Below are 18,465 nucleotides of genomic sequence, written 5' to 3'. Positions count from 1 at the left end.
TGTAGTTTATATCCCAGTGATATACACTTAATTCCAGATTTTCCTAGCTGCTTGACAAGCATCTCACAACCTGGGTGACCATCTTTTCATACCCTTTTTGTTTCTTTTTTTTTTTTTTAAAGATTTTATTTTTCATTTATTTGAGAAAGAGAGCAAGCACAAATGGGGGGAGTGGCAGAGGGAGAGGGAGAAGCTGACTCCCCGCAGAACAGGGAGCCCTACTCAGGACTCAGTCCCAGGACCCTGAGATCATGACCTGAGCCGAAGGCAGATGCTTAACCATCTGAGCCACCCAGGCACCCATTTCTTAAATCTCTATCCTCTTAAGTGTGAAGGCCTCCTGAACCACCTTCCCTGGATTCCAGTTTGAGCAATCTGACAACAATATACCATCAAATATTACCAAGACTATATATCCCCAAGGTACAGTCCTTCCATAATGCCACAAAAAATTATTTTGAAAACAGATCAGAAGATACTTTAGGAAGTTCTTTTCATGCCATTATAAATTGGGGGAGGGGGGCAAGCCTCCTTTTTTATTTAAATCTTTCAAAAGCTTTATGTTTTAATTGATCACTTGTTTAACAAAATGCGGTGAGCTTCCCAATATAGCCTCCTGCCGCACACTCTCTTTACCTCTGACAAGGTTATGGCCACCTCACCTCACTTCACCTTACCTACTACTGTGTACCTGGGGGCGTCCACTCAGTAGTGCCCTGGCTTTGGAATCAGGTGAGTATAAACAGCCTACTGTATTTCAACTGCCATAGCTTAACTGAGCTGATTGTAAGATTCTCCAAAGTCAATTCCAACCCATTGCCAAAGAAGTATTTCTTACCAGCTAAAAAGCAAATGTCAATAATCTATTCAGTTCTATACCATTCAGGCACAAATTTGCTTTTGTAAGTAGGTAACAACTTCTTAAGGGGAAAAAATAATGATTGGAGGGAAAAGGAAAATGTTCATAAAAGAATAGCTTTCTGTTTTGGTTATATAATAATTTGAATAAATACTCTTCCATGAAATCTTTATCACTCAACATTTCATGTGATCTGCTAGCAACCAACCTTACCTCCCCTACTCCCCTCAAAAACAGCCTATATGATCCCAGCCAAGTAGGATTTATCACTTTTATAACCCCCTCCAGGCTATTTCTCCACTCAATGCCATACAATTTAGCTACAAGCTAATCTGTACTTGTTCCACCCCTACTCCTAAGGTCCATCATAAATACTACCTATCTCATGAAACGGTCTCTGAGCCCCCCCACCCCACCCACAGCTCTAAGTTACCATATTTATAGTTCCTTTACCGCATTTCTTGCTGCACTGTAACTGTTTCTGTAAATGCCCCTGAAGGCAGAGACATTGTCTTATCTTCCAACTCCACCAAAAAGAACAAGCAAGCAACCAAAATAATACATCCATTGGTGCAATTTTTGGGAGACTGAGCAAAATGCTAAATATTAGGTTGTGTATGAAAGCCATTTATGTAGGTAAACACTGTCGAATCAATTTCCTACACTTCAAGCTATACTACAAAAGGATGAGCTGAAATATATTTTAATTTGGACACTACATGGTATTTATCTGGGAGGAGAGTATGACTAACTCCTTTTATATCCCAATCTCATAAATATACGAGAACTAGTATCTTCCTATTATATCCACAATGATTTAAAGTCTGTCAAAGAAGGAAATTTCAATCAGCTTAACATGTTTCTCAGGCGTTGTCCTTATTAGTCTTTCCAACTACTAATGTTAACCTAACCAATACAAGAGGCAGACACCAAAGGCTGATTAATATTCAAACTTTTCAAAACCAAATATTTTGTTCCTCACAAATACTAATATGTTGGCAGGGGTGGGGGAGACCATGCCAGTTGGCTTGAGAATCCTAGGATGCATGCTTTCACATTCTGCTTATTTGAGTATATCCAAAAATTCTGTAATTGAGATATCAAAGCAAATGTACCAATTAGACATAGTAACACTGCAATGATTTTGAGAGCTACAGGTCAAGGAGCAAATATTTTTAAGTATTTTTTTCATATCCCTTCAAAATACCAGACAAATTCTAAACACTGATACTTTTCAAGTTTTCCACAATTTACTTGAATGAAAAATACCCAGCTGCACAGCAACCTTAGAAGCAGATATTAAAATGAATATGCTAAAATGGACACAGATTTTAATTATTATATTAATTTATTAATTATATGTAACAAAATATATTAATAAATATATTAATAATTATTAAATTAATACAGCATACTATAACAGGTAAAATCAGGACCAAAAATGGACCAAGTAAGCCTTTTTTATCTGTCCAAAGTTCCATCAGCAAAAGGGTATTTCTGTTTTCTTCTGGGATCTGAAAATGAGGATGTTCTAAGTTCACGATTTTCTCAGCATTTTTTAAAGTAGCCCTACAGTCATAAAAACTTTTTTAAAAATGCAATCTGAGTAAAATTATTGTAAGGGCATTAAATAAACCTTTTTTTTTAAATCTCATGATTTTTTCAAAGCAGTTGTTACAGCCCTTCAAGTCTCTTGTGAAAAGAGGCTCCTCCTACCAGACACATGCCTCATCCAAAACCCAGTGATACTCTAAATCGGTTTTGCACTGCTGTGGCTATTGTGGAATGAATGGGCCAATACTGAAAATCTAGTCAAGAGAGGGCCACAGGTAATTTGGGTAGACAGATAATTTAGATGTATCCAAATTTTGAAAAGGGTTCAAGAATTCCTTTAGGTTTAAGGAAAAAACTCCAATTCCTTCAGTACTTTCTCCTATAGAGTTTTTTAAACATCACCCTGTCCCCTCAGAGCAGTGTCTCTGAAATCCAGAAGCTGTGAAACAGTTCCACATGGCTCTCATAATTCTGAACATCAACAATGAAATACTGTTACAGGAATGACCATCCAGGCAATATAACAGACTTACATTAAGTAGGCCTACAATGACTAAATTTCAAAGATCCTATCCCTCCCTACCCTAAGTATAGGACACCTGAGATTCCATGCAATACAGCATGAAAATCACAGACAGGAAACAAGGAAGCATACAAAATAAAAGGGAGTGGGGGAAACCCGTACTAAGATTATTAATTGGTGTATAAAATCATTTTCAAATCCTTGGGCAAACTGGTCTAAATATTATAGCCACTGCTAAATTAACGTGGATTTCTAAGAAAATATCTTGTATTATTTACTTGCAAATATCTGTATAAAAAGTAGAACAAGGAACATAAATACCAAATGCATTTTAATGAAAACCTTATTTTATGATACCAGTATGAGACACAGACATAGTAGCTACCAAAGAGTGGGGTTTTTCTTACATAAGTCATTTATTTGGCGCTGTTATAAGCTTTAAAATTCCATTTTGCTTTACATTAAATTACGAAGAGAAAAGATACATTTCGCTAATGAAACATTCTGAACAGTAATTCTGGCATTAAAATTTATTAATAGTTCTCAGCTTCAAAAATGTTAAATGTCACACATTCTAAAATTTCTAACAAACACACATAAAAAGAGGGAAGATTCGTGCAAGTTACTTGCATGGTAATAACAAAGCCAAAGAGAAATGCTCAGTGGCACATCATGTTTGCTAACTTGAAACAAAGAACAGGGTCAAAACTCTCCTAAAGGCAGCAACAACTACTATGGGACAAGCAGCTGTCACCAGCCCAAGAGACAGCACGAAGCAGCTACTGGCTTCCCAACTTACCATCTTCCTTTTCCTCTCTGCAATCTGCTCCTCCGATTCCATTTCTACTTCGTTGCTAATGGGAGTTTTTTCTTCTATGTCATCAATAAAATCTGGTTCCTGAAAGATGGAAATGACTGCTTTATAAAAGAAACTACTATTTCATCTACAAACTAGGGACACTGAACTATTATAAATGCCTTTCGACCACTACTAATGCATTCAACACAATAAAAGTACAAGCCTACTTAAATCCATTTCAGAACTTTACAACTGGTTTTAAATCAAGAAAAATTTTCAAAATTAAGTAATTTTGCTTTTTAAAGTTCTAGTCAATAATGTTATTAATAGAGCCCACAAGGTCAAATATGGTAGCACAGCCTTCTGTTTATATTCTTCCCAAAACATAAACATATAAAATTACTTCATAAAACCTGGTGCGTATTGACACCAAGTGCTCAATAAATGTTTGTTCAATTTAAAGCTTATGGGAAATTATCATTAAATTGATTACCGAATTACGGAAGACGGGGTACTGGAGAGGAGTGAAACCTTACTTAATTTTCATTTTAAATGGTCCCTCCTGACTTCCATTTATGTAGAGGGCATCGCTGGCAGGGCAGACATAAGGGCCAAACTCATCCCCCAAAATTATCTTATGTGTTAAGAGAATTTTCTCTGAAAAATCTTCTCTTATCCTTATAGAATTGATATAATTATGCCCCAAATGTTTAAAAAAAGGAAATTAAGACTTTAAATTAAGAATACTTATGGGCGCCTGGGTGGCTCAGATGGTTAAGCATCTGCCTTCGGCTCGGGTCATGATCCCAGGGTCCTGGGATCGAGTCCCACATCGGGCTCCCTGCTCTGCGGGGAGCCTGCTTCTCCCTCTGCCTCTCTCTCTCTCTCGGTCTCTTCTGAATAAATAAATAAAATCTTTAAAAAAAAAAAAACCAAAACTTATTGGGTGCCTGGGTGGCTCAGTCGTTAAGCGTCTGCCTTCGGCTCAGGTCATGATCCCAGGGTCCTGGGATCGAGTTCCGCATCGGGCTCCCTGCTTGGCGGGAAGCCTGCTTCTCCCTCTCCCACTCCCCCTGCTTGTGTTCCTGCTCTCGCTATCTCTCTCTGTCAAATAAATAAGTAAAATCTTTAAAAAAAAAAAACACTTATTATTGGGGTTCCGGGGTGGCTCAGTCGTTAAGCGTCTGCCTTTGGCTCAGGTCATGATCTCAGGGTCCTGGGATCGAGCCCCGCATCAGGCTCCCTGCTCAGTGGGAAGCCTGCTTCTCCCTCTCTCAATCCCCCTGCTTGTGTTCCCTCTCTGGATGTGCCTATCAAATAAATAAATAAAATCTTTAAAAAAAAAAACAAAACACTTATTATTAACCTAAGGACAATTCCATCTGGGAGAAGTTTTTAAATTACCCAGTTATAGAAAAATCTTGTATTCAATTCTGCAAGGACTTGCTGGCTGAGTTGTTTAACAAGCTTAACAAACACTGCACAAATTCTACTTGTGTTTCATGTTTCTAAGCACTTCATTAAATAACAGATTTAACTTAAAAACTTTAAACCATTTTACATAAAAAAGAGGTTAAAAATAGGACAGATTATTTTCTTTTGCTGACTTCTGTTGAGAATCAGAAGAGCACAGTTCAGTACCTGATTATTTGATACTGACAGTCTCAATGGAGAAAGCTTTCTCTGTTTAGTTTCTGGGCTCTTCATTTTGTTGGTTGTTCCTTCACAATCCAAAGTAATATTCTGATTTTGCGTATCTTTTTCTTTTGAAATATCCTTTTCTTTTTTTCCTTTTTTCCTTCTGGTCTCATAACCACTATTGATGTTTTCCGTGGATTCAGAACTACGTTTTAGAACAGGGCACTCTGGATTTTCTTTGAGGCATGCGCAGTCCACCTTGTATTTACTGGAAAGATAACCAGTTAAATATTTATTCAAGACACAAAGTGCAAAATTTTCTAATCCATTTTAAGCTGCAACTCTGTAAAATTGTATGCTACTACTACTACTTATAAGCAATCCTTACTTTTCACTCATTTGCATTCCCATGGTAACTATCACAAAAGAAGTTTTTTTCCCCCTCATTTTTTTTTTTTAAAAGATTTTATTTATTTGACAGAGAGAGACACAGCGAGAGAGGGAACACGAGCAGGGGGAGTGGGAGAGGGAGAAGCAGGCTCCCTGCAGAGCAGGGAGCCCGATGCAGGGCTCGATCCCAGGACCTTGGGATCATGACCTGAGCCAAAGGCAGACGCTTAACTGGCTGAGCCACCCAGGCGCCCCCCCCTCATTTAAAAAACATAATCATTACAAGTTGATTTCTGAGGGTGCCTGGGTGGCTCAGTCATTACGCGACTGCCTTCAGCTCAGGTCATGATCACAGGGTCCTGGGATCGAGCGCCGCATCTCGGGCTCCCTGCTTGGTGGGGAGTCTGCTTCTCCCTCTCCCACTCCCCCCCTGCTTATGTTCCCTCCTTGCTGTCTGTCTCTCGCTAATAAATAAATAAAAATCTTAAAAAAAAAAAAAGTTGATTTCTGACCCAGTTATGGTTTAGAAGAAAGAAAAAAAAAACTCAATAAATTAAAATTGAGTCCTTTTAAGTAAAATGATTCTTTGGCTCACATTAAGGCAAAAATGGTATTTACTTCAGTGGTCCCAAGCCTGAACTATGTCTTATACTTTAAGAAATTACTTTGATAACCAGGTGTCTTTAAAAAACCACCTTGAAAAAAGGTGAAGTTATGTTTCCCTTTGCCGCTCTTAGGTGTTCCCTCTTTCAAATGGACACTTGAAAAATAATTGCACTATCTCTCATTTTCACTGCAGTGATAATTATTACTTCTACCATACAGAGAAGATTAAAAGTGCAGAGAGGTTCAGCATTTTGTCCAAAGTGACACAGTTACTAAACGGTTGGGACAGCATTCAGGTACAGGTCTGTGTGAGTCCAAAGCTCACATTTTTCATCTCCTCAGTATTTCTTAACTCTGCCCTCCATATCCCTACCACCATCATTTAGTTTCTCTCCAGGATGCAGGCAAAATGCCCAAACCTGAGTTAAACAGTAGAAGCCTCCCATTTTACATGTTTTAAGTAGTTTAATGTTTGTTTGCCATAAAAATAATTTACTTTCCTAAGTTTCCAATACTGCTCCTTACTCAATTTCAAGATTAGTATAAGTCAAACTGGCTAAAATCTGTGAATCAGGGATAGAACTCAAAGACTGATGATCTAATGCCCCCACCTCCCCAAATTAGGTATTACTAGAAACTAGGTTGAAACTCTTTCTAGACGTTTTCTTTGATTGTAGGATAACAACGGCAAATAATGATGGCAAACAGCTAATGTTTATTAAAAGCACTTATTTTGTGCCAGGAACTGTTTTAAACACTCTACATATCTTAAACTCACTGAATCTTCAAAACATTCCTGTTAGGTGAGATTATTCTCCTATTACGATATAATGAGATGAAGAATTGGTCCAAAGTTACACAGCTAATAATAAGCAACCAAGCTAGGATTTGAAACCAGTCAGATTATAAAAAGCTTATATTCTTAACCACTTATGGGAAACAGTCTTTCAAAGCAATGAGCAAAGAGCCATTATGCTAAATTTTCCACCATCTGGGAGAAAAGGGGCTAACAAGGTAATGCTTAGTAAGCTATACTAAATTTGACTCCCAACAATCAAGTAGAGATGCACAGTGCAGGAAGTGGAATTTCACTGACAGAAAACATAATAGGCATGTAAAACTGACTCATTTAAACAGGTTACCATACAAAATTTTGAAAATAAAATACAGAATAGGAGGAAATGAACTGAAATGCTTATAACCAAATAGACTACAGGATACAAAAAGAACCATCCCCCTCTCCCCCTCAAAAATCAGAAAAAGACTGTCCAGCAGGAAAATTAAAGATGATTAAACAATTCATAAGAGAGGAAATCCAAATGACAAATTAATAATACAAAAAGATCCTTGGGCTCATAAAATAAGGAAAATGATCATTAAAAACATAAAAAGATACCATTTCACATGAATTAGCATCAGTTTTTAAAAGTCGTAAGGAATTGGAGCAAGGAAGAAGGGTGTGAGAATAGAAACTATTCATCACCCCATGTCTGGTAAACACTGAGGCCGTGCGCATCCTAGAGCTGAGCAAGCACACCCCCTAGATTCCCTCCCATAGAGAGAACATGTGCCCATAAAGACATGTTCAAAAAGTCATAGAAACAGTTTTGGTAAATCTAAAGATCCAATAAGAGGGATGGATAAATGCCATTGGCTATGAAAATAAGTGAACTAGAGCTACACGGAATAGAACCAAATCTCAAAAGAAATGAATGAGAAAAGGTGAAAGCAAAACACTACAGAATATAATTTACAGAGAATTTAAACTGAAGTTTTTATGCTCAGAATTAAGTTTATTTCCCTAGTGTTTCAGAACAACAGTTCTCAGAATTTCCTTACAGGACTCCAACAAAACCTTTCAATTTATACTGCAAAGAAAATTTACACAATTTCTTTTGTATGAGGGGCAAAAGTGAAATTATCCATTCACACTGATCAGCCAAATTAACTGTAAGACTAAAACTGTACCCCCTAAAATACCATAAAGAACAAAGTCTCATGTAAACAAGGTCAGTGTTGTATGGCTGAATTAGGACTACCTTTTTTAATTACTATGATCAATAACATTACAATAATAAAGTTTGGAAAAAAACTAAGTAATAACGCTTAGTGGAAGTTGACACCAAAATGCTTGTTTTCAAGTACATTTCATTGCCTCATAATAAATACAATTAAAAAGCTATGGAAGTAATGACAATACCTCGATTTTTAGGAGGACCTTAAGGAACTATTTCAAAACAGGTTAACATATTTAGAAACTTGGACTTACCAATTCCCATAGTCAAAATCAAAGGCAATAGTTATTTCAGTTCCCTTTGGAATACTCTGTATAGAATAAATGTAAAGATGTATGGTTCCATCTTCAATTTCATGCCTCACCTGTTAGTTAAAAGAATAATTTTACATTTTTATAAATTATTCTCTATCTTTAGAAGCACCTCATCCTGCAATTTTGAAAACTTTTCAAAGTAATTCATGAGTACAATGGGAAAAATACGCAATTACAAGACTTGTAACTATAAATCGTGGTAGTTGCAAGTACAGTGATGCAAACTCTACAGTCCACCATGTAGCATTAAAAAGCAAATACTACACTTCATTGACTGCAAAATGCATATTTTTCCCCTCCCCCTGAAATTGGGAGTTTTATAAGGGATGGTACCTTCGATTTGATGACATGAAGTCATGAGTAATGGTACAGTTAATACCATACTTACACTGTTCTAGGTACTTCACATGTATTAACTCCTTTAGTCCTCTTAACAAGTTTTTAAAGGTAAAACAAGCATAGGAGAGGTTACAAAGCTGGTTCGTCAAAGAGAAGACACGAATCTAGAAAGTTCTGGTTTCAAAACCTATACTCAACTGTAACATAGCTATAAATTAATGTTTATTTTGGCGTGTGGAAAAAAAAAAACCCAAACCAAACCCAGAAATACTACTTTAGGCTCCAAATTAGAACAGTTTTATAAGAAATTTTATAGTAGCACATATAAAATCTACTTTAGCTTTCAGTTTTGTCATCTATCTTGATCCAATCAGATCATGTATTTGACCCATAAATAGAGCTTCAGAAGTAAACAGAAGTCCAGTATTTTCTTTTACAAAGAACATCACAATTTCTTCAATGTGCAAAGTCATTTTTAAGACCTCACAGCCCAATATCACCTAATTTTTCACAATGGAATCACACTGGGCAATAATAAAATGCATCAATGGTTAAAAAGGCTACCAGATTTGTTTGATACTTGATTCCATACATCCCCCAAACCCCTGCCTCCCAAAAAGATTTCTATAAGCTTACCTCTGCATTGGGTGTACAAGAACGCCTGATGAACCGAGCCTCATTCCCAAAAGTCCTTGCATCAACACACATTTCTAGCCCGTGAAATTTAGAATAAAATAAAACAAAAGGATATGGTCTACAAAGAAAGAAATGCATTATAAACATTAACATATTAACAAACTTATAAAAGACTCAAAGTAAATAGTGAAGCCAATGGGCGCCTGGGTGGCTCAGTTGGTTAAGCGACTGCCTTCAGCTCAGGTCATGATCCTAGAGTCCTGGGATCGAGTCCCGCATCGGGCTCCCTGCTCTGCGGGGAGCCTGCTTCTCCCTCTCCCACTCCCCCTGCTTGTGTTCCCTCTCTCACTGTGTCTCTCTCTGTCAAATAAATAAAATCTTAAAAAAAAAAAAAAATAGTGAAGCCAAGATTTGAATACAGGCAATCTGATACCAGAACCCATTCATTAAGGGCTAGTTCATGCTAATTAGATTTTTAACTGCTCCAATAATCTTATCTAAATCAAAGGTAATTAATTGAAAGTAGAAATTCAAATTTACAAGGAAAAATAAAAAGGGAGTGACTACTGCCTTTACAGAAGGATTCATAACTGGATGCCTTTAAAATCCTTATTTCCTAGTGCACTTAAGTTTGATTTATAGCACTGTTTCAGATAAAATTAGTATGTAAAAGTATTCTTGTTTATGTTTCAAATCTTAAAAACTCAAGTTATAAACAAATACTTTTAATAATCATATAGACTGAGAATGTTATCTCTCTAGAGATACCAACTATTTCCAGACCTCAGGGAAGCAATGGGTCACAACATCAAATCCCCACCAAAATCACAAACCACAGAAGAGACTCCAGAGACATTCCAGTGCCAAGAAAGTGGCAGTTAAAGTGGTGGCAATAATGTAAGAGCAAATCTAACATCTAATAAAGAGGAAGGGGTTTTTTTGCCTGTGATCACCAATGGTCTTTTCAGGGTCTACCAATTATGTTACAAAGAGTTGGGAAAGGTACTGGATGCAGAAGGAGTCCTTATAATCTTAGGTAATCATTAGAGTTTTTAATTAACATCCACCTATATTGCTGCAGTTTATCTTTGAAGTAGACTGCTGTAGGAGTGTCAGCAAGATAGAGATGGGTAAGAGACTGAGGAATACATCTGCTTTTTGCTATATCTTATTATAGTTCAAAAGTTATCATTAGTCACTGTTCAATCACACTACACTTTTAAATGTATCAAAATGATCACTTAGGAAAGCAAAATACATACGAACACAGACAGCATCTCAGTAAAATAGCCAAAAACAATTCTTAACTACAGATAAGTGGTAAAATACATGAATATACCTCTTAAAGAAATATCCATTTGCTTCAAACTGTTCTCTTAGCATGAACTTCCCTCTGTACTCAATGATAAGTGCATCAGGAGGCAAATCTTTTGCAGATTTCAGAATTTTCTTATTTTTTTGTATATGGCTCTAAAATCAGAGAAATGCTGAGATTAATTAAACCTGATTGCTTTCAATATAACTACTCGAGATATGCATTAGAAAATGGTTTTTCTTTCGTAATTCTTTTTGGCAAATGATGTACTTACCTCAACAGGAGGTTTGAAGAGCAAACTGTTGGTATTCAAATCTGATTTATTTATTTCTTTTTTGTCATTTCCATTGCCTAATCTCAGAGCTATTCTTTGTGCCTCCCTCTGAACACCCTCACTATACTGGTTACTGTTTGCCTCTTCGTATCGATCCATCCACGCTTTGATTTTTGTCTCCCATCCAAAATTTGAACCATCAGATGAAGGATCAATCTCTGGAGCAGAACCCTAAAACCATAGCAAACTAAGCATTAATATCTGGACTTCTAAGTATTTATATGTATTTATACACACACACACAAATAAATGATAATCTATGTAAAAGAACATAATATAGGGGCGTCTGGGTGGCTCAGTCGTTGGGCGTCTGCCTTCGGCTCGGGTCATGATCCCAGGGTCCTGGGATCGAGCCCTGCATCGGGCTCCCTGCTCAGCAGGAAGCCTGCTTCTCCCTCTCCCACTCCCCCTGCTTCTGTACCCTCTCTCGCTGTGTCTCTCTGTCAAATAAATAAAATCTTTAAAAAAAAGAACATAATATAAATCTGAGTTGGTCCTAGACAAAAACAGACCACAAATAAGCAGCCTACTATGTCTTTATACTGCATGCCAGACAAATAAGGACTTAGAAAACTAAAGGAGGCCCCATGATGTTGCACTAGCATAAATTCAGGCTTCAATGACACCAGCACTGTAGCCAAATGGAGGCCAATAATAAAACTGCAAATACCCAAATCTTTGTGGAGTCACTGTCAGCTAATGGTTAAAAAAAAAGAGCGTAGGGGCACCTGGCTGGCAAGTCAGTTAAGTGTCCAACTCTTGATTTTGGCTTAAGTCATGATCTCAGGGCCGTGAGATGAAGACCCGCATGGGCCCCCGAGCTGGCCGTGGAGCCTGCTTAAGATTCTCTCTCTCTCCCCCTCTCCTTGTGCCCCTCCCCCACTGCTCTCTTGGGCACGTTCTAAAAAAAAAAAAGATAACATGAAATTTTTTATTAGACTCTATCAATATCTACCTTGTACTCAGTTCTGATAGACTACAATTTTAACATGTTTTATTTAAAAATACACTTTGATATCTTAATTTAGTGTAATTTCAAGATCTATAATCAACTGTCCACATGATAAATTTGACATGAGAACAAAATGTCTCACAGAATGTAAAATGACCCAAAATGGTTCATAGTCTAAATTCAAGGGTCACAGTAACAGCACGGACCTTTAAACTTAAATACTTGCTCTTCATCTATACCTCCTACTAAAAACCCATAAGATAAGAATGCTAAATGCCAAGTACAAAAAGTTACAGCCTCTCTTAATCTGTTACAGAGCAAAAAGGGGGGTTGCCTGGCTGGCTCAGTCAGAGGAGCATGCGACTCTTGATCTTGGGGTGGTGAGTTTGAGCCCCATGGTGGGTGTAGAGATTACTTAAAAATAAAAAACATCTTTAAAAAAAAAAACAAACAACAAAAGGGGACACTTCTCTTGCTGGAATGCAATTTATAGATAGGCACAATTACCACACATTTTAAAAATATATTAAAATGTGGACTCCCACAACAATTCTTTTTTTTTTTTTTTTAAGCTTTTATTTATTTGACAGAGACAGAGAGAACAAACACAAGCAAGGGGAGTGTCAGAGGGAGAGGGAGAAGCAGGCTCCCCACCGAGCAGAGAGCCCAACGTGGGGCTTGATCCCAGAACCCTGGGATCATGACCTGAGCCAAAGGCAGACACTTAATGACTAAGCCACCCAGGTGCCCCTCCCACAACAATTCTTATTTGCAATCTTAGAATGAAAATCAATCAATGCAGATAACAAAAACATTTATGTTTCATTAGCATCATTCAGATTTCTAATTTATAATTGGTTTTAACACATGACATTTCAATTTTCTGTAAATGCTATTCATCAGTTTCTTTCTACAACACTGAACACCTTGATGAGAAAAGATTATTTCTAAAATATGTACAACCTACATAACTAAAATTTTAAAATCACATGTAGAATTCATAAAAACCCTTCTATATCCTGTTAGGCATGTACACACATACAGTAACACTAAAATTTATCAAAAAGTATCATTCTTTCCTACAATGAAACAAACTATAGTAAGTTGTTCAACTATTTGACAGGAGTAGGTTTATTTTTACCAACTGATATTTTATGTAATTATAAATCCCACATTATAATGACCACCTTGTAACAGATTTTTACACAAATATGAAATACTACATGTCAAAGCTTTCATCAGCTTTATTGAAGAAATCTTAAATTTTAAAATTTTTTCTTTCTTTTTTACTCTCTCCCCCACCCAAGCCTTCTACTGACCTGGTATATATTAGATACAGTAAATTCTTCTGTATCTCTTGAACCTATAAATACTATAGAATTATTAACTGGAACTGTTATGATCTCAATGAGGTATCTCTGAGTGAAGTAAAAAAATATCTTTAAAGATGCACAAAGCATCATTAAAAGTTTACTTCCTTAGTCATTTCTTTACATAACAAATGAAAATATTTCACTTAAGTAAAAGATGCACCATCTTCAATAAACCTGCTATTGGAATGACTGCATAAATTAGAAAGAAAAGGAAACTATCAAGAATATTAAGTCTCCACTAGCTGAATTCAAAAACTTTTTCAGACTGTATGCTATGTCAGAGAATATCCCATAAACCCATAAATATACAGTAAGTATAAAATCCCCAACTTTAAGAACATTCTATGAAACTTTGGGCTTGCATTCTGTTGAGTGACACCATGTATTAACTTTCTTGAGAAAGAACTACAAAAGCATGCAATCATCATCACTAGACAGCTGCTTAATGATCTGTTTTCCAGAGAACGTGGAATAATGAGTAACTATTATGCTTTACACTATGGGCACAACAAATATACTGTAACATGCTCCCCACATCCTATTTTACTATCTGACAACTTGAGAAACCCCATTATCCTTGAACCACATCACCTCGAAAGCTATAGTCACATTACACAGCTGACCTCTGCGATCCAACACCTATCTTTTAGGGGGAGGCAGAGCTGACATGCCTTGCCTCTCTCAGCAATCTGGACATCTACAAAATTGAGGATATATTCTAATTAATTCAAGGTACAGGGGACTACTTTGTACTTCAATGGTGATTTTATAGTATTTTATAACAACTTACTTGACTAAATCACTAGAATCCCAATTATACCAAAAAAAAAAAAAAAAAAGCAAATTTTCAAATTCTCAGTGTGATTTTGCATTCATATGTCCAGTATACAAAGTGGTACTGGGAGGCATGGAATGCAATAACTGAAATTCAGATTATCCAAAATCTGATATTAGCAATTACTTATATACCATCTCCTTTTGCTTAATACTTTAACAGTGTGAATAAACTCCAGAAGTGGCATATTAATCAAATGAGGATTCTCTATGGTGCCACTTCTCTATGGTGCCATATCTTAAAGATAATAAGCAATGACATGATACACAATGAAGAGAACATAAAGATTATGTACAAGCAATCACTTAGTAAGCTCCTGAAAAACTGACAGTTGGTACTAAGGACTTAAATTTAATGTATTTACCTTTACTCTTGATGACTTCCTAGATCCTTCACGAAAGGCCTGAAATAACATGAAATTCTAAGTTAGTTTTTTTTAAAACTGGATATAATATTTAAGAATCAATCAGTTCACTAAAGTCATCTACTACAATATTACTCTATTATTAACAATAGAATGCAGATGGGGCACCTGGGTGGCTCAGTCGGTTAAGCATCTGTATTCGGCAAAGGTCAAGTTCCACATCAGGCTCCCTGTTTAGTGGGGAGTCTGCTTCTCCCTCTCCCTCTGCCCCTCCCCTCCACTTGTACGCTCGCTCTTGCTCTCTCTCTCTCGCTCTCAAATAAAATCTTAAAAAAAATAGAATGCACACTTTGTATACCTGAAACTAAAGTAACAATGTATATCAACTATACACAAATTAAAAAAAAAAGAACGCAGACTATTGAAGAACATGAGAATATGTATATGATGTTGCTTTAAAAAATCTCAAATTTTCTGTAATATTACAGTAATTTTTTGAAGTCATTAGGTAAGTTTTGGGAGTGATAAAATAGTGTTACTACTTTCTCTAAGTCAACTAGTAAGTGTATTTGAACATGTAGTGAGGCTTAAGTAATAAACAGTTATATTTATTCAATAAATATTTAGTAACAGCTCACTAATCTGCTGGGTCCTGAAGTAGTATTTAACATTTAATTCCTATCTTTGTCATCACTCCACCCCAAAGTCTCTAGGGAGACTAACAAACATAAACCGAGAGTAAGCAATATAGATCCAAATACACTTAACTGTCAAGTTTATGTGTAGACTACATGTCAGAAGAAAAGCAGATTTATTAACAAAAACAAGGCAATGAACCTTCATGGAAAACATGTGAAAAGAGCTAGGTAGACTTTGGAGAATGGAAGTACTCAGATGAACAACTGAAAGGAACACAATCCTAGTACTAAAGAAATATGAGGGGCGCCTGGGTGGCTCAGGAGGTTAAGCGTCTACTTCCGCTCAGGTCATGATCTCAGGGTCCTGGGGTCAAGCCTTCCCCCGCCCCAGGGGGCTCCCTGCTCAGCAGGGAGTCTGCTTCTCCCTTTCCCTCTGCACCCCCCTTGTGCTTTCCCTTTCTCTCAAATAAATATTTTTAAAAATTATAAAAAGAAATATGAAAGAAGGCAAATAGGAAAAAATACGTCACATTCAAGGAAAAACTAAGACACATACTTGTACCTACTAAAGAGTAGGACATAAAATTGGCTAAAAATTTTAAATTAGATCATGGAAGCCTTATTTAAAGTCAGATTTTATGATTCCGACTTAAAATACAGGTATGCTTTTCTTTATGGTGGACGAATCAATAAAATACTTCTGAGCAGAGATGTAAGAACAATATTCCCAGGAAACATAACCAAATATAGGATGTTGTGAAGCAGAAAGAGGATAAAGTTGGAGAAATTAAAGATGGTAAGTTATTACTGCACTACTATGAGGTGATAAGGGTTTGTAGAAACAAAAGGAAGAAAAATAAAAATACAAGAGACATTCCAAAGGAAAAAAATCAATAGTGCTTTTGAAAATAAATCTGAACGTCCAAAACTAAAGATGATTTAAAGATTTTTGAGGCTGGATAATGGCTATGCTGCTGAAATTAAAAAAAAAAAAAAAGAAAGAAAAAAGAATTTGAAGGATAGTCACAATACACGTCTTTTTCTATGTTATTGTGCATCATTAACAGTATTAAGAGTTCATGCGGCACCAGGGTAGCCCAGTCAGTTAAGTGTTCGATTCTTTTTTTTAGGATTTTATTTATTTATTTGACAGAGAGAGATGGAACACAAGCGGGGGAGTGGGAGAGGGTGAAGCAGTCTTCCCGCCGAGCAGCAAGTCTGATGCAGGGCTCGATCCCAGGACCCTGGGATTATGACCCGAGCCAAAGGCAGACGCTTAATGACTGAGCCACCCCGGCACCCCAAGTGTCCGATTCTTGATTTCTGCTCAGGTCATGATCTCAAGGTCAGGAGAGCAAGCCCCGCCTCAGGCTCCATGCTGAGCATGGAGCCTGTTTAAGAGTCTCTCTCCCTCTGCCTCTCCTTCTGTCCCTCCTCTCTTAAAAAAAAATAGTATTAATACTTCATGTCAAAGTCCTGAATTACTGAAACATCAATACCTTGCTAGGGTTTTATTAGTATTTAAAAACTGTTATCTATCCAGAACATCTACTGTAAACGCCATTCAAATTTTTAACAATTAGCTATAACAGCAACAGGCTGAATAAAAAGCAAAACCGTATACATCCTCTGTTATATATTTTTTAATTACATATTAACCTCAAATAATAGTAAAACCTTAACAGTGGGTACAGCAAACTAGATCTTGTATGCACAGTTCCTGGATTTTTTTTTTTCTAATCCTTGTCTATATTTACTAACAACACAAGAGAAAAATCTCTCTTTAAATATACAGCAATATTCTGAAATAACTTTGACACAATCAAGACTCGGGACTGATTCATTTTAAATAGCCAAAAGTCATTCCAGCCAGAAAAAAGGGCAGAATCTATGCTTTACTCAAAAAATAGATTTGTTAAACCAAATGACCTAAAACAAATATACAAGGATAAAATTTCCAAGTAACATTTTTTTGAAAAGATTTATTTATTTGAGAGAGAGAAAAAAATAAAAAGGAGAGAGAGGGCGAGGAGAAGCAGACTCCCCACTGAGCGTGGAGCCTGACTGGGGGCTCAGTCTCACAATCCTGAGATCATGACCTGAGCCAAAATCAAGAGTTGAAAGCTTAACTGACTAGCCACCCAGGCACCCTTCAAGTAACTTTTTTTATTTTGAAGATTTTATTTATTTATTTGACAGAGAGAAAGCACAAGCAGGGGGAGCGGCAGAGGGAGAGGGAGAAGCAGGCTCCCCACTGAGCAGCTGAGCAGGGAGCCCGATGCAGGACTTGATCCACCTGAGCTGAAGGCAAACACTTAACCAACTGAGCCACCCAGGTGACCCTCAAATAACTTTTTTTTTTTAAGATTTTATTTATTTGACAGAGAGAGAAGGAACACAAGCAGGTGGAGTGGGAGAGGGAGAGGCAGGCTTCCCGCCAAGCAGGGAGCCCAATGTGGGGCTCAATCCCAGGACCCTGGGATCATGACCTGAGCCAAAGGCAGATACTTAATGACTGAGCCACCCAGGCGCCACTCAAGTAACTTTTTTACAATAAATAGGAAAGCATAATTTGAAAGCATGAGATGAAAAAGGTGAGTCAATACCAATCATGAATTCCTAAATTGCAAGAGGCATTTTTTTTTTAAGATTTTATTTATTTGACAGAGAGTGAGGGAGCGAGGGAACACAAGCAGGGGGGAGCGGCAGGCAAAGGGGGAAGCAAGCTCCCCACTGAGCACGGAGCCTGATGCAGCTAGATCCTAGGACCCTGGGATCATGACCTGAGCCTAAGGCAGATGCTTAACTGACTGATCCACCCAGGCATTCCCGAGAAGAGAATATTCTAAATGGTGAAGGGAACAGCATAAGCAAAGATAACACCCAGTGGGACACCTGGGTGGCTCAGTCAGCACAGCCTGTGACTCCTGATCACAGGGTCGTAAGTTCAAGCCCCACACTGGGTGTGGAGCTTACTTAAA

At 37.1% G+C, this 18,465-nt stretch overlaps 1 protein-coding gene across 5 annotated transcripts in view; it reads right to left on the bottom strand.

Annotated features, from left to right (window-relative positions):
• KMT2E (lysine methyltransferase 2E (inactive)) overlaps positions 1-18,465 on the bottom strand; it is a 92,008-nt gene that overhangs the window by 17,458 nt on the left and 56,085 nt on the right. For all 5 annotated transcript variants that reach the window (XM_045864855.3, XM_045864856.3, XM_064575398.1 and 2 more), the window contains 7 exons: positions 14,847-14,885; positions 11,263-11,493; positions 11,013-11,143; positions 9,674-9,791; positions 8,639-8,748; positions 5,377-5,641; positions 3,736-3,834 (listed from right to left, as the gene is read on the bottom strand). In XM_045864855.3, coding sequence (XP_045720811.1) covers positions 3,736-3,834; positions 5,377-5,641; positions 8,639-8,748; positions 9,674-9,791; positions 11,013-11,143; positions 11,263-11,493; positions 14,847-14,885 — 993 coding nt within the window. The remainder of the gene's footprint in view (positions 1-3,735; positions 3,835-5,376; positions 5,642-8,638; positions 8,749-9,673; positions 9,792-11,012; positions 11,144-11,262; positions 11,494-14,846; positions 14,886-18,465) is intronic.

This window comes from Mirounga angustirostris, unplaced genomic scaffold, assembly GCF_029215605.1.
Source record: "Mirounga angustirostris isolate CCGP_5_RB_7025 unplaced genomic scaffold, mMirAng1.0.hap1 SCAF_12, whole genome shotgun sequence".
NCBI lineage: Eukaryota > Metazoa > Chordata > Mammalia > Carnivora > Phocidae > Mirounga > Mirounga angustirostris.
Note: the sequence above shows the minus strand (reverse complement) of the source record. Positions and strands in the feature narration are given on the sequence as shown.